Below are 14,575 nucleotides of genomic sequence, written 5' to 3'. Positions count from 1 at the left end.
GTTATTACCTACCCTTACCACTTGGGGGTGGCCAGAATCCAGTGGCAGAGGGAGGTGTTTAGTCCCAGGGTCCTTAGCTTCTTTGCCCGCTTTGAGGCCGACGTGATTAAAACATTTAAATATGTTAACCCTCGCAAGGCTGCCGGCCCAGACGGCATTCCTAGCCACATCCTCAGAGCATTCAATCGCTCCCTATCCCAGTCTGTTGTCCCCACTTGCTTTAAGATGGCCACCATTGTTCCTGTACCCAAGAAGGCAAAGATAACAGAACTAAATGACTACCGCCCTGTAGCACTCACTTTTGTCATCATGAAGTGCTTTGGGAGACTAGTCAAGGATCATGTCACCTCCACCTTACCGGCCACCCTAGACACACTTCAGTTTGCATGCTGCTCCAACAGGTCCACAGGCAATGCAATCGCCATCACACTGCCCTATCCCATCTGGACAAGAGGAATACCTATGTAAGAATGCTGTTCATTGACTACAACTCAGCATTCAACACAATAGTACCCTCCAAGATCATCATCAAGCTGGAGACCGTGGGTCTCAACCCTGCCCTGTGCAATTGGGTCCTGGCCTTTCTGACGGGCTGCCCCCAGGTGGTGAAGGTAGGAAACAACATCTCCACTTCGCTGACCCTCAACACTGGGGCCCCACAAGTGTGCATGCTCAGCCCCCTCCTGTACTCCCTGTTCACCCCCGACTGCGTAGCTATACACGCCTCCAACTCAATCATCAAGTTTGCAGACGACACAACAATAGTGGGCTTGTGGTGAAGAAGGCTCAACAGCGCCTTTTCATCCTCAAGAGGCTGAAAAAATGTGGCTTGTCACCCAAAACCCTGACAAACTTTTATAGATGCACAATTGAGAGCATCCTGTCGGGCTGTATCACAGCATCACCGGGGACAAACTGCCTGCCCTCCATGACACCTGCAGCACCCGATATCACAGGAAAGCCAAAAAGATCATCAAGGACAACAACCACCTGAGCAACTGCCTGTTCACACAGCTACCATTCAGAAGGCGAGGTCAGTATAGGTGCATCGAAGCTGGGACCGAGAGACTGAAAAACAGCTTCTATTTCAAGGCCATCAGACTGCTAAACAGGTATCACTAACTCAGAGAGGCTGCTGCCTACATTGAGACCCACCACTTTAATAAATGGATCACTAGTCACTTTAAACAATGCCACTTTAAATAATGCCACTTTAATAATGTTTACATATCTTACATGACTCATATCATATGTACAGTTGAAGTCGTAAGTTTATATACACTTAGGTTGGAGTCATTAAAACTCGTTTTTCAACTACTCCACAAATTTCTTGTTAACAAACTATAGTTTTGGCAAGTCGGTTAGGACATCTACTTTGTGCATGACACAAGTCATTTTTCCAACAATTGTTCACAGAGATTATTTATTTTAATTTTGTAATTTTTTTTACCCCGTTTTCTCCCCAATTTCGTGGAATCCAATTGTTTAGTAGCTACTATCTTTTCTCATCGCTACAACTCCCGTACGGGCTCGGTAGAGACGAAGGTTGAAAGTCATGCGTCCTCCGATACACAACCCAACCAAGCCGCACTGCTTCTTAACACAGCGCGCCAGCCGCACCAATGTGTCGGAGGAAACACCGTGCACCTGGCAACCTTGGTTAGCCCGCACTGCGCCCGGCCCGCCACAGGAGTCGCTGGTGCGCGATGAGACAAGGATATCCCTACCGGCCAACCCCTCCCTAACCCGGACGACGCTATGCCAATTGTGCGTCGCCCCACGGACCTCCCGGTCACGGCCAGTTACGACGGAGCCTTGGCACAAACCCAGAGTCTCTGGTGGCACAGCTGGCGCTGCAGTACAGCGCCCGTAACCACTGCGCCACCCGGGAGGCTCACAGACAGATTATTCAACTCATAATTCACTGTATCACAATTCCAGTGGGTCAGAAGTTTACATACACTAAGTTGACTGTGCCTTTAAACAGCTTGGAAATGATGTCATGGCTTTAGAAGCTTCTGATAGGCTAATTGACATCATTTGAGTCAATTGGAAGTGTACCTGTGGATGTATTTCAAGGCCTACCTTCAAACTCAGTGCCTGTTTGCTTGACATCATGGGAAAATCTAAAGAAATCAGCCATGACCTCAGAAAAAATTGTAGACCTCCGCAAGTCTGGTTCATCCTTGGGAGCAATTTCCAAACGCCTGAAGATCCACGTTCATCTGTTCAAACAATAGTACTCAAGTATAAACACCATGGGACCACATAGGCGTCATACCGCCCAGGAAGGAGATGTGTTCTGTCTCCTAGAGATGAATGTACCTTGGTGTGAAAAGTGCAAATCAATCCCAGAACAACCGCAAAGGACCTTGTGAAGATGCTGGAGGAAACATGTACAAAAGTATCTAAATCCACAGTCCAACGAGTCCTATATCGACATAACCTGACAGGCCGCTCAGCAAGGAAGAAGCCATTGCTCCAAAATCGGCATAAATAAGCCAGACTACGGTTTGCAACTGCACATGGGGACAAAGATCGTACTTTTTGGAGAAATGTCCTCTGGTCTGATGAAACAGAAATAGAACTGTTTGGCCATAACGACCATCATTATGTTTGGAGGAAAAAGTGGGAGGCTTGCAAGCCATAGAACACCATCCCAACCATGAAGCACAGGAGTGGCAGCATCATCCTGCAGGAGGCAGCAAAGCACCCCAAAAGTTAAAGCTTGGTCGCAAATGGGTCTTCCAAATGGACAATGACCCCAAGCATACTTCCAAAGTTGTGGCAAAATGGCTTAAAGACAACATAGTCAAGGTATTGGAGTGGCCATCACAAAGCACTGACCTCAACCCTATCTCTCTACTATTATTCTGACATTTCACATTCTTAAAATAAAGTGGTGATCCAAACTGACCTAAGACAGGAATTTTTTACTAGGATTAAATGTCAGGAATTGTGAAAATCTGAGTTTAAATGTATGTGGCTAAGGTGTATGTACATTTCTGACTTCAACTGTATGTACTCTATTTTAGACCATCTATTGCACCTTGCCAATGCCGCTCGGCCATCGCTCATCCATATATTTATATGTAGATATTCTCATTCACCCCTTTAGATTTGTGTGTTTTAGGTAGTTGTTGGGGAATTGTTGGATTGTTAGATATTACTACACTGTCGGAACTAGAAGCACAAGCATTTGCTGAAATGCACCCAAAATAACTTCTGCTCCTTCTGGTCCCGCACTCTTGCGCATCAAAACTTCAAAATTACATATTATATGTCGACTAAACTGGTCAAACTAAGTGCAGAATCGAGCAAAATGATGTTTTTATCATGTAAAACAATGATCATCGCGAACAAACGAACCGGCTTCAACTGGTGTCTATTGGAAAAGAACGTTCCCCAAATCGGCCGCGCGCAATAGAGTGCATGTATGTGAGAGTGACCCGGGCATTTTCGCCCGCCAAAGGATGAGGGAGCGCGAAATTCAAACAATGAACGTGCCAATTGAAAGCAGACATCGCGCTGAACAAATACATACTGTTCCCAGATCGGTAGCTGCCTGGGAAGGGTGGGGGCGATGACGTCAAAGTTGACCCAACTTTTCTCTTGACAAGAGAGAGTTTGGGAGAAAGGCTGCCCTGAGAGTTCTGCTTTACATACAGACATAATTTAAACGGTTTTAGAAACTTTAGAGTGTTTTCTATTCAATAATTATTATTATATGCATATATTATCAATTTTGGAAAAAAATATTTTCAGTTTACTATGGGCACGCACTTCCTCCAACGGGGGCAGTATTCGGCCATAAGCTCAAGAGGTTAACATCTGCTAACCTTGTCTATGTGACCAATACAATTTGATTTGAGCTTTGAAGGCACTATGGTGTTGAATGCTGAGCTGTATTCAATTAATAGCATTCTCCTTTTGTCCAGGTGTGAAAGGGCAGTGTGGAGTGCAATAGAGATTGAATCATCTATGGATCTGCTGGTGTGGTATGTAAATTGGAGTGGGTCTAGGGTTTCTGGGACAATGGTGTTGATGTGAGCCATGACCAGCCTTTCAAAGCATTTCATGGCTACAGTCGTGAGTGCTACGGGTCGGGTAGTCATTTCGGCAGGCTACCTTAGTGTTCTTGGGTACATGGACTATGGTGGTCTGCTTGAAACATGTTGGTATTACAGACTCAGACAGGGAGAGGTTGAAAATGTCAGTGAAGACACTTGCCAGTTGGTCAGCGTATGCTGACCTGGTTATCCGTCTTGCTCTGCCGCCTTGTGAATGTTGACCTGTTTGAAGGTCTTACTCACATCGGCTGTGGAGAGTGTTATCACACAGTCATCTGGAACAGCTGATACTCTCATGCATGTTTAAGTGTTACTTGCTTCGAAGAGAGCATAGAAGTTATTTAGCTTGTTTGGTAGGCTCGTGTCACTGGGCAGCTCTTGGCTGTGCTTCCCTTTGTAGTCTGTAATAGTTTGCAAGCCCTGCCACATCCTGCAAGTGTCAGAGCCGGTGAGGATGGGAGAGCATCTATTAGAAGTTAGTAGGGCTCTTTTTTATTTTCTCAGAAGTATTGAGTTAGGTAGGATTTAGAAATGTTGTAAACTGTGATTGACCCCACACTCCAGTACAGTAGGTGGCGGCATGCACTTTTAAAGTTGGTTTGCGGACCGCCATATGTCATGATATAGGATAGAAGTAGAAGAAGAAAACCTCGCATAATTTCACGACGCAGCCATTTGAAACAACGCCAGTTTCGTAAGGAGGAGCTAGCTAACGTTAGTTATTAGCCAGCCTTTCGTTGACGAAGCTACCTAACTTACATATTCGCATTTATTGGAGACCCTCCGACAATAAACCATCAAGATGTTCAACAGAATGACAAGCCTTTGGATGGGTGATGTATGTTCGCTCTGTTTGAATAATTTTGCAGTAACGTTACTGGTAACAAACGTTTTAGCACAGACAATTGTTTTAGCTAGCTATTTTAGCAACGTAATTTACTAACGTTAGTTAGCTAACGTTAGATACCGCACAACAACTTTTTGGGAGACATAACGGTAATGTGTATGGTGTTATTTTAAAAACAGGATAAGAAATACAGTCAATGGTGTATTCGCAGTGTTTACTTCTCTAAAGTAACGTTAACGTTCCCGACAGTTTGGTTAACGTTTGCTTGTTAACGTTATGTTGACGCTGCCCTGACGTTACTATGGCAGCACCTTGTAATATTCTATTAGTAGTTAGTTACTACTAGCACCTAATAACTACTACTTCTGGGTGGTTGAAATGTGGGTTAACATTTGTTGTATGTAATTCTTTGGCCACATTAGCACTTTGGCTAGCTAGGTAGGTCTATCACTTATCTATCAGTATTCTCTCTACATTAATCTCAATTTCCAGGCTTGAGTTTGTACATTTCATGGATATGAATGGGATATTTTATGTACATTTCATGGATATGAATGGGATATTTTAAGCAATTAGACCTGAGGTGTGATATTTGGCCAATATAACGTTATCACGGCTAAGGGCTGTTCGTCACAACGCAGCTCTGGAGTGCCTGGGCATAGCCCTTAGCCATGATATATTGGCCATCTATCACAAACCCATGAGGTGCCTGTGGCATTTTGGCCATATACCACTCCTCCTCAGGCCTTATTGCTTAAATATACCATGGCTTTCAGCCAATCAGCATTCAGGGCGTGAACCACCTGGTTTATGATTGCAATGGGTATGACAAAACATCTAATTTTACAACTCTAAATTATGTTGCTAACCAGTTTTATAATAGCAATAAGTGACCTCAGAGGTTTGTGCTATATAGCCAATATACCACTGCTAAGCACTGTGTCCATGCATTCTGCTTTGCGCATGAGAACAGCCCTCAGCTGTGGTATATTGGCCAAATGCCCCCCCCCCCTCTGGCCTTATTGCTTAAGTGTATATCTTACAGACAACTACTCAATCTTTTTTATTTTCTATATAGCTGGACCCATACATGGATGAGAATTTCATCAAACAGGCCTTCAGCACTATGGGCGAGACGGCGTATGGTGTTAAGATCATTACCCACAGAGTAACGGGGTATGTTAATCACAGACGTGTTTAATGTAGTGAGTGATATCATGTTTAGCTAGCTCTCAAACCCTTCTCTCCATAGGGTTTTCAGCCTAAAAGTTGACAAAACAAAAAGGAGAATAGACGAGGTACCATTGTTACACAGTTAGAGCAAGCAGGCATGATTTTCACAACAAGAAGGCACCAGAGCCTGCAATGCTATCAGGTTCCCACTAGATAACAAGCCTGTGAAGAGCATGAGTTGTGAGTAACATTTGCCAGCTTGAGCTAGCTAGCATACGAACTCAGTAGCACATCTACTAGCACAGAGTAGATCCTCCATATGATGTCGAAAAAAAAGTTTGATGTGGGTAGTTCCGAAGATATCCTCAAATAGGTTAATGAATATAACCAGACCACACTGTTACTTTGGTTATTAAAAACTCATGTTTCCTACTCTTTAACATTTAGAGCAAGTGTAATGAAAGTCCCCTGGGAAGATTGCCTTAATCAGTAGGCGCTAATGGTAGTTAGCATATATGAATGGGCTAGTGTGTAGCATTTGTTTCCTCCTTTGAAAGTAGGCCACTGACCAGTTTGTAAAACACACTGTGGCATTGTACATAGATCAAGCCAATACATGCCCAAATGTGCATCTGTCACTGATCAAAATACAATCTAATTGGACCCCATCAGCTACAAAGTCAAACCTAAAACTGTGGGTGTATCATATTGTCACTAATACAATCTCTTGTGCTACAGAGGATCGGCAGGCTATTGCTTTGTGGAAATGGCAGACGAAGCCAGCGTTGACCGATGCGTTCACAGACTGAATGGGAAGCTTGTTCCTGGATCAAACCCGGTGAGCACTCATTACATGCTTGACATTTCTAATATTCATAGTTCATTTAAACAACTTACTGATGATGTATTAGTGGACAACCACCCTCTCGTTTTAGTTTGATGCTTTTTGCAAAATGTGTTGTGGATAGCGGAGCTTCACTATCATTGGCCCCCACCTTAATTTGAGGTTGATGGAACATAATATCTCAAATTTACATGACAGCCAAGTTACTGAGCTCCGTTTTCTTCCTGATGGTGGTGGTTGAGGCTGTTTGTAAATTTACTTTGTTTGAAGCTGGTGAATAAACTCTGTTAGGAACTAACTGACGAATGGGATAAAGCCTGTACTGGGTGGTGGAGGTATGTAAACCAAATAAAATGTCCTTTTCTAATATACTCTTTATTTTCTAGCAATATGTCCTTACTACACGCATTTGTCTTTGAAGGTTCTTGATTGCTTGTTCTTTCTTCCTGTATAGCCCAGAAAGTTTAAGTTAAACTATGCAACTTACGGGAAACGGCCAGAAGCTGGGTAAGCCTGAACTTTCTTCCTCATTTTGAGGCATTCTTCTGTTGGAACCTGCAGTAGTGTGTTTATTATGTACACTGCTCTGTGATATTTTCCACCTACAGAAAAAGTGATTGTAACAAAAGAAACCGCTCAATGCATTGATGTTGGTAACTTAGTACACCTTGGTTATCTCTCTTGCTCTCTGTCCCTCTCATGGCTCTGCTCAGCCTGGAATTTTCAGTCTTTGTCGGAGATCTGTCTTCAGAGGTGGATGACTACCAGCTCCATCAGTTCTTCCTGAAGAAGTACCCTTCCTGCAAAGGAGGGAAAGTGGTCTCTGATCAGTATGGGAACTCCAGGTATGAGCGCTGAACAGACATAGTCATGTTATTTGGTGATGCTGGTAATGCACCACCTGATTTGAACACAATTTGAATGTAATTTCTGCTTCAGATGGATTAATCTGACATTTCATTACATTTAAATTCCTTGTAAAATCGCATGACATTTTTAACAATGTATTTGTTTAATTGGATTGTGTGGAGACATATCTGTGTCTTCCGTATCTTCACCGCTGGTATATTTTCCCCAAAATACTGGAAAAGGTTTGTTTCTGACATTTATGCTAAAACTATTGTTTTCCCCATGTAGGGTAAGCAAGAGCAACTCACAATTGAAGTGATGCTACTTCATATTAAAAGTAAAACAACAAGTTTCAGTTCTACCATACCATTTTTGTTTTCTAATTAATTACGTGTTTGATAAGCATGATAAGGTGAGCCCGGAGAGAATGTGTGCTCAGGGTTTTAGTGTTGTGCTTTGTCTCGCAGAGGTTATGGTTTCATCAAGTTTGAGGACGAGAACGAACAGAAGAAAGCCATCGATGAGTGTCAGAACGCCACAGGCCTGGGGACGAAACCAATCAGGATCAGCATAGCTGTGAACAAGAGGTATGGTTCTATTACTGTGGAAATTATTTGATTAGTTTGATTAGTGTCATGCCGGTCACTCTTTGTTGAAAGTTGATCTCATATGCATGATTGTCCTCCTAACTTGACATCCGCTGAACCTAACATCATTTCCCCCCCATGTTTCCTTGCTTTTTAGCCATAAAATGAACAGCTATAACAACCAGAACCACAACTCCTACCACAACAATTACCAACAGCCGTACTATCAACAACCCAACCAGAACTACTACCCTCATTGGGGCTATGACCAGTACAACAGCTATAACTATGGTGGCTATGGTCACTATGGAGGGTACCCTGCTCCAGGCCCCCATGGGATGATGGGACCCCCACCTCCCATTGGCATGCCCCCCATGCCCACAGACATGCAGACTTCCTCCGAGGTAAGGCTTCCTGACAAGCTCCTGGGATCTTCCCCTCATAATTCCCCCCGTACCTTATCCCTTAATGTAATGATATGTCAAAAAAAAAAAAGATTGCTAACAGTCATCTTCAACGGTTCACAATGATTAATTTCAGTTGTCTTGTTCTTCCCATTAGCAAACACAGGAGTCCACAGATGAGCCTGAAGAAGAGGCAGCAGAAGGTAAGTCCTCACTATCCTATTATATGTACTAAAGGAAAATGCAATGTGCTGCAGATAAGTTATTTGTTTCTTTTAACCTTTTCACATGTTCCAACACACAGGTGTGATCGCTCTACAGTGGTCCCTGTAGCGTATGATCAGACTGTGATTAGAACGCTTATTTAGAACGTCCAGTTTTGAATGATGAGCTGGCCACTTTTTTCAGAAACATTTTGCACAAACAGTCTGTACAAAGTTATGTTCAGAATGTGAGCAGTTTATTTTTGGATACAGTGTTCAGACATTCACAGAAGTAGCTACAGCGTAACACAATCATCCAAACCGGAAAAATGTGGGCTACATTTGTCCTAGCGCTTTCTGAGGAAAGATTGAAATAACACAACCAGTCACATTTTTATAACTCTCGGCTGACAAACTACAAAATGAATTAGTTAGCAATTACTACTTATAATTAATCACATCACAGGTGTGCTCACCATTAATCAAAATAATTGAGTAAAACACTTTCTAGAAATCGAAAGTAATTCGACGATGGCTAGTTTGTGCGTGCCGCCATGCTTGTTTTTTTTCCGCATCAGCCAAAGATGAGGAGACAAGATGAGTTTGGTCTATTTATAGTATGCATGTTGAAGGGGGTGTCTCGTCTACAATCATTCGCTTCAATTCACTAACGGAAGTTTACCTGAAAGATGAGTGAACCATACCTTCAAGTCATTATACCATCTTTTGGTCTGACCGGTTACGTGACACCCAGAATGCGTTATATAATGTATACAAACATGGCGCAACACATAGCTGGCAAATAGCTTAGCTCATTATAATCAGTACAACCTTCAAAAAGTATTTTACACACATCATAGTTGTCCATTACAATATACGCAATAATCAGAATATATTATTTGTCACCAGTAATTGAAAACGTGAATAAAACTGTGAATACATTATGCTCCATACATACTGTATGCGCCAACAGTAGAAACGACAACACGATATACAGAAAATAAGGAACTTACTTTGATAGGAATGCACACATGTCCAAGGTTATTATGTATAAGGAAAACAACAAGGAATGCAAAGCGAGCGCAAGAAAGTGTTCCAATTCTTGCAGGACTGCACAAATATATGCATACTTTATCTGCGCTAACATGAGTGAAGTGCGGTGGGCTCTCCTCGAAGAGAGAAGTTTATCTGGCTCAGTAAAGCCTCAAACATACATTGTCCACATCGCTAAAATGGACTACTTCTATGTCAATGAGGTAGTAAACACCAATTCAAACCGTTAAAAAATTATTTGAAATTGACAAGTTGAAACTAATTAGCAGGGAACACGTTAACTGTCCTGTTGCGTAATAATCACATTTTGGAACAGTGCGTGCATTCTGACATTACGTGCATAAAACAACTCACGTGGGGTTGACTGTTAGATATTTGGAACTCCAGTGTGAAAAAGTTAAATGTATTGTTACCATTGCCTGACTCTGTTACATTGACCCTGTAAAACATTGGTCACTAACCTTTTCTGAGTCAAAATGCAAGCCGAGATCCACCGCTCAGATTTTATTTTTTATTTATTTTAAGACTTACACTTTAACAGTTCTGTAGCAATGAGGTTTGTGCAGTAGGCGCAATACATTATCACTCCATATCGGCTATGCTTGACTTGCCCTGCCAATGTTCTTCTCAGACCATTTTGAAATTATATAAAACAAATGTTAGGTATATCAACACACTGGTATTGGTAATTGGTCAGCGAGGTGAGGGACGGACAGCAGTGAGGCTGCCTCTTACCTGACTCACTGGCTCTCCCTCCGCTGAGAAAAGGGGGCACAGTCTTCCAGCTGAATGCTACACTCAAGTCACACTGCATTATTTCTGCCTTATGCACCAATTCATGTTACTCCTATGACTGGAGAAAGTGAAATATTCCTCAACATTGAAAAATACAAGGCACTAATAATAACCCAAGCTTATCGGAACACTTTGCTTTACTTATTCATTGTGGTTGCAGTGCTGGTTGTAGCGCGAGAGGAAGTTGGGAGAACGTGCATTTTATGGCTTATAACAGTGTTCACTTTGCTGAGTAACTTAACCATAACCATCCATAAAAATAGCAGCTCTTTGCTATATTCATTCAGTCTGTCGCTAGTCATGGTTTTAAGTTTTATCTCACGGTATCAACTTTTCTGTGCGCTCAAGGTTTATTTTTAGTCTATGGCTTGTGGAAACTGCAGACACGGAGATCTGATTGGCCTGCGGTAGGCCTATAGGTGTACTTGATTTGTCCTCATGGCCTGCCGGATAGGCGGCGTTCCACTTTCAGTCACATGAAAGGATTAAAAATGGGATCACTTTGCCTTCCCGGCGCTAGGGCTGAAGAATCAAGTGCACTTACCACCATATATCTCACACACTACCGTTCGAAAGTTTGGGTCACTTAGAAATGTCCTTGTTTTTGAAAGAAAAGCACTTTTTGTCTTATGACCTAACATAATCGTTTGTAGTGCTTTCGCTGAAAAGCCTATTTGAAATCGGACACTTTGGTGGGATTAACAACGAGAATAGTTTAAAAATGATAGACACATGTATGTTTTAAGAATTGTAATTATGAGATTTCTGTGGTTTGAATTTGACGCCCTCTATTTTCACTGGTAGTTGTCATATCGATATCGGGATTGCAGCCATAACAGGTTAACCTGTTCCGGAGTCGCCTCTTCCTTGACGTTGAGACTGGTGTTTTGCGGGTACTATTTAATGAAGCTGCCAGTTGAGGACTTGTGAGGTGTCTTTCAAAAACTAGACCCTCTAATGTACTTGTCCTCTTGTTCAGTTGTGCACCGGGGCCTCCCACTCTTTCTGTTCTGGTTAGAGCCAGTTTGCACTGTTCTGTGAAGGGAGTAGTACACAGCGTTGTACGAGATCTTCAGTTTCTTGGCAATTTCTCTCATGGAATAGCTTTAATTTCTCAGAACAAGAATAGACTGGCGAGTTTCAGAATTGAAGTTCTTTGTTTCTGCCCATTTTGAGCCTGTAATCGAACCCACAAATGCTGATGCTCTAGATACTCAACTAGTCTAAAGATGGCCAGTTTTATTGGTTCTTTAATCAGAACAACAGTTTTCAGCTGTGCTAACATAATGGCAAAAGGGTTGTCTAATGATCAATTAGCCTTTTTTAAATCATAAACTAGGATTAGCAAACACAATGTGCCATTGGACACAGGAGTGATGGTTGCTGATAATGGGCCTTTATGGAATATAGATATTCCATAAAAAATCTGCTGTTTCTAGCTACAATAGCCACTTATAACCATTAACAAGGTCTACACTATTTCTCATAAATTTGATGTTATTTTAATGGACTAAAAATCTGCTTTTCTTTCAAAACAAGGACATTTCTAAGTGACCCCAAACTTTTGAACGGTAGTGTATAGATTTTCTTTATTTTTTACAGTAATGTTTGGTGTTTGACAAGGAATGCCTTGAAGATCACTGCTGTGACCAATGCCTTGGCTTGTTGGCTTATTTACTCTTTTTTTTCTTTTTTTCCCCCTGCCAGACCCCAACCCTCAGCTGGATGTGGATGCACTGAACACAGAATACATGGAGAGGAGCGAGGAGCTCTACGATTCTCTCATGGACTGTCACTGGCAGCCACTGGATACCATCACGTCAGAAATCCCGCCTTTTTCTACTTCCTGATCTGTTTCAACTTGTCCTCTACCCTTTTATATTTCATACTAAACTCAAAGTCGTGCAGAAAATGTCTTTTTTTATCACCAGTAGACACACAGCATGTTTCACTACTGCCTTTGCCATTTGTATATATTGTTCACATCCTTCCCATTTTTTATTTTTATTTTATGGAAGTAATGTTATTTTCCGGTCTGCACTAAACTTTCCTTCTAAATTATAGCTAAGTCTTTCTGGCAGTGCGTTTGTTTGATTCAGACACTGCATTTTTTTTATTTGATTAAATGAAGTAATCAATGGTTGTCATCTCCCAGACATGATTTGTTTGTATTTATTTTCAGGAAGAAAGAACATTTAGTTTTAACTCGTTTTATTTTTTGCAGATTAAACTTCAATTTAAGCTTGTAATTCAACAGTTTGTATCATACCTTTTACATGTGCTTAATCTTGTTTTTTAAAAGTTGCATTATACAGCAATTGGTCTGCCATTTCCTGGTTGCTAAAATTCTAATTGCTTGTTTTGTCAAACTGAAATTAAGCAAACTATGTATAGTGTAGAGAATCATTGTACCCTCTAAACCGCTGTGAAATATATTTTCAATAACCAAAAATATTGTGTTTGAAGCTGAAGTAAAAGTTGTAAACTTAATGTGAAGCATCTACACATTAGGCTTGCTTTAAATGAGTGACGGCTCTAACTCTCATTTCTATGTGAATTTGGTCGTGACACGCAAAAAGGTAACTCAATTGCTATTGGTCATACACATATTTAGCAGATGGTATTGTGGGTATAGCGAAATGCTTGTGTTCCTAGCTCCAACAGTGCAGTAGATACCTTTTCATTCTCATATACATTTTGTTTTAGACTTAATTCATTTTAGCTTTATTTGTGCCTGGAGCTTTTGGAATAATTCTATTAAAGCTGACTTGGGGGGGTGGGACAGGACGTTGAAGTTGTTTGGTATGTATTATCCAATTATGTGACACCGAACATTTGTGCTTATGCAAAGTTTAGCGCACATTCATTTAGTCTGGTTTTCAGAACCACAATTGAACTGCTTACTTACATCACTTGCACTGTCAGATGCATATGTTCAAAATAAAACAGCCTTATGTAATCAGTGCTCTATGTTCAGGTCTGAAAGACAGCCAACCAATTTTATGAAGCCTTTATAAAACTGCTTGTTGACAAGTTCATAAATGTCTTCTCAAGTACAATAAGTGGATAACTGAGTTTAAAAAGGTCTTGAAATTCTGTTAATATGGTTTAATTAGCTCTACTATTTCATGAAAAGGACAAAGGAAAAATCATTATGCCTACACTTTTTTATGAGATGTGTGTATGGCTCCAACCATTTCTCCCCCTCTTTCACTCAGGCCTAACCCTCTCCTTTCTTGGTTAAGAGTCCAGGTCAATACCACCTGGGTCTACGGTGGTACCAGTCCTGATATAGGGCCTTCTAGCTGAGACACTTCAGGGCCCCTCCTAGGATCTGTGTGTGGAACGCCGAGAAGCAAGAACAACAAGAAGCTGCAGTGGGGTCCCCGAAGGCCCACCCAGAATCGGGTAGGGCCTGAGAACGGCCTCCTTGGCCAACAGTAGGCAGCAGAGACACCGCAAGAAGATGTCATCGGAAACCTCATAGCCTTTTCCCACACACAACTGCTTGCTGCCTCTTGTAGTAGTAGGGCTGGACATCTACACCACGGAAGGACTCGTAACAGCTCCCTGTAGAGATCTCAAGGACATCAAGGAGCTTCCGGAACCCCACCCACAGCCGAGAGAGGTGTCGCAGAAAGAGGGATCTGTACACTGAGGAGAGGAGGCCAACAAAGATGCAGGTCCATCCCCAGCCTGAGCGCAAGAACGCTCTGAATTATGAACAAATAGCAAGATGATTTGAATGTG

General features: G+C 41.9%; 1 protein-coding gene across 1 annotated transcript; it reads left to right on the top strand.

The window, feature by feature from the left end:
• Nucleotides 1–4,726: 4,726 nt before the first annotated feature.
• LOC112260538 (tRNA selenocysteine 1-associated protein 1-like) lies at nt 4,727–13,079 on the top strand. Its single transcript, XM_024435726.2, has 9 exons — nt 4,727–4,908; nt 5,996–6,093; nt 6,829–6,928; nt 7,389–7,441; nt 7,648–7,779; nt 8,251–8,370; nt 8,528–8,774; nt 8,932–8,977; nt 12,533–13,079. The coding sequence occupies exons 1-9, from the start codon at nt 4,873–4,875 to the stop codon at nt 12,673–12,675; spliced, it is 975 nt and encodes a 324-aa protein (XP_024291494.1). The 5' UTR covers nt 4,727–4,872; the 3' UTR covers nt 12,676–13,079.
• Nucleotides 13,080–14,575: the final 1,496 nt, after the last annotated feature.

Source organism: Oncorhynchus tshawytscha, linkage group LG10 (genome assembly GCF_018296145.1).
Source record: "Oncorhynchus tshawytscha isolate Ot180627B linkage group LG10, Otsh_v2.0, whole genome shotgun sequence".
Taxonomy (NCBI): Eukaryota; Metazoa; Chordata; class Actinopteri; order Salmoniformes; family Salmonidae; genus Oncorhynchus; species Oncorhynchus tshawytscha.
This window is presented reverse-complemented; position numbering and strand designations above follow the sequence as displayed.

Bases quoted from the DNA above. Each gene is read 5' to 3' on its own strand.
- LOC112260538 (XM_024435726.2), top strand. From the start codon at position 4,873: ATGTTCAACAGAATGACAAGCCTTTGGATGGGTGAT. The intron at 7,780-8,250 runs GTATGAGCGCTG...TTTGTCTCGCAG, and splicing joins GATCAGTATGGGAACTCCAG to AGGTTATGGTTTCATCAAGT. The intron at 8,775-8,931 runs GTAAGGCTTCCT...TCTTCCCATTAG, and splicing joins ACATGCAGACTTCCTCCGAG to CAAACACAGGAGTCCACAGA.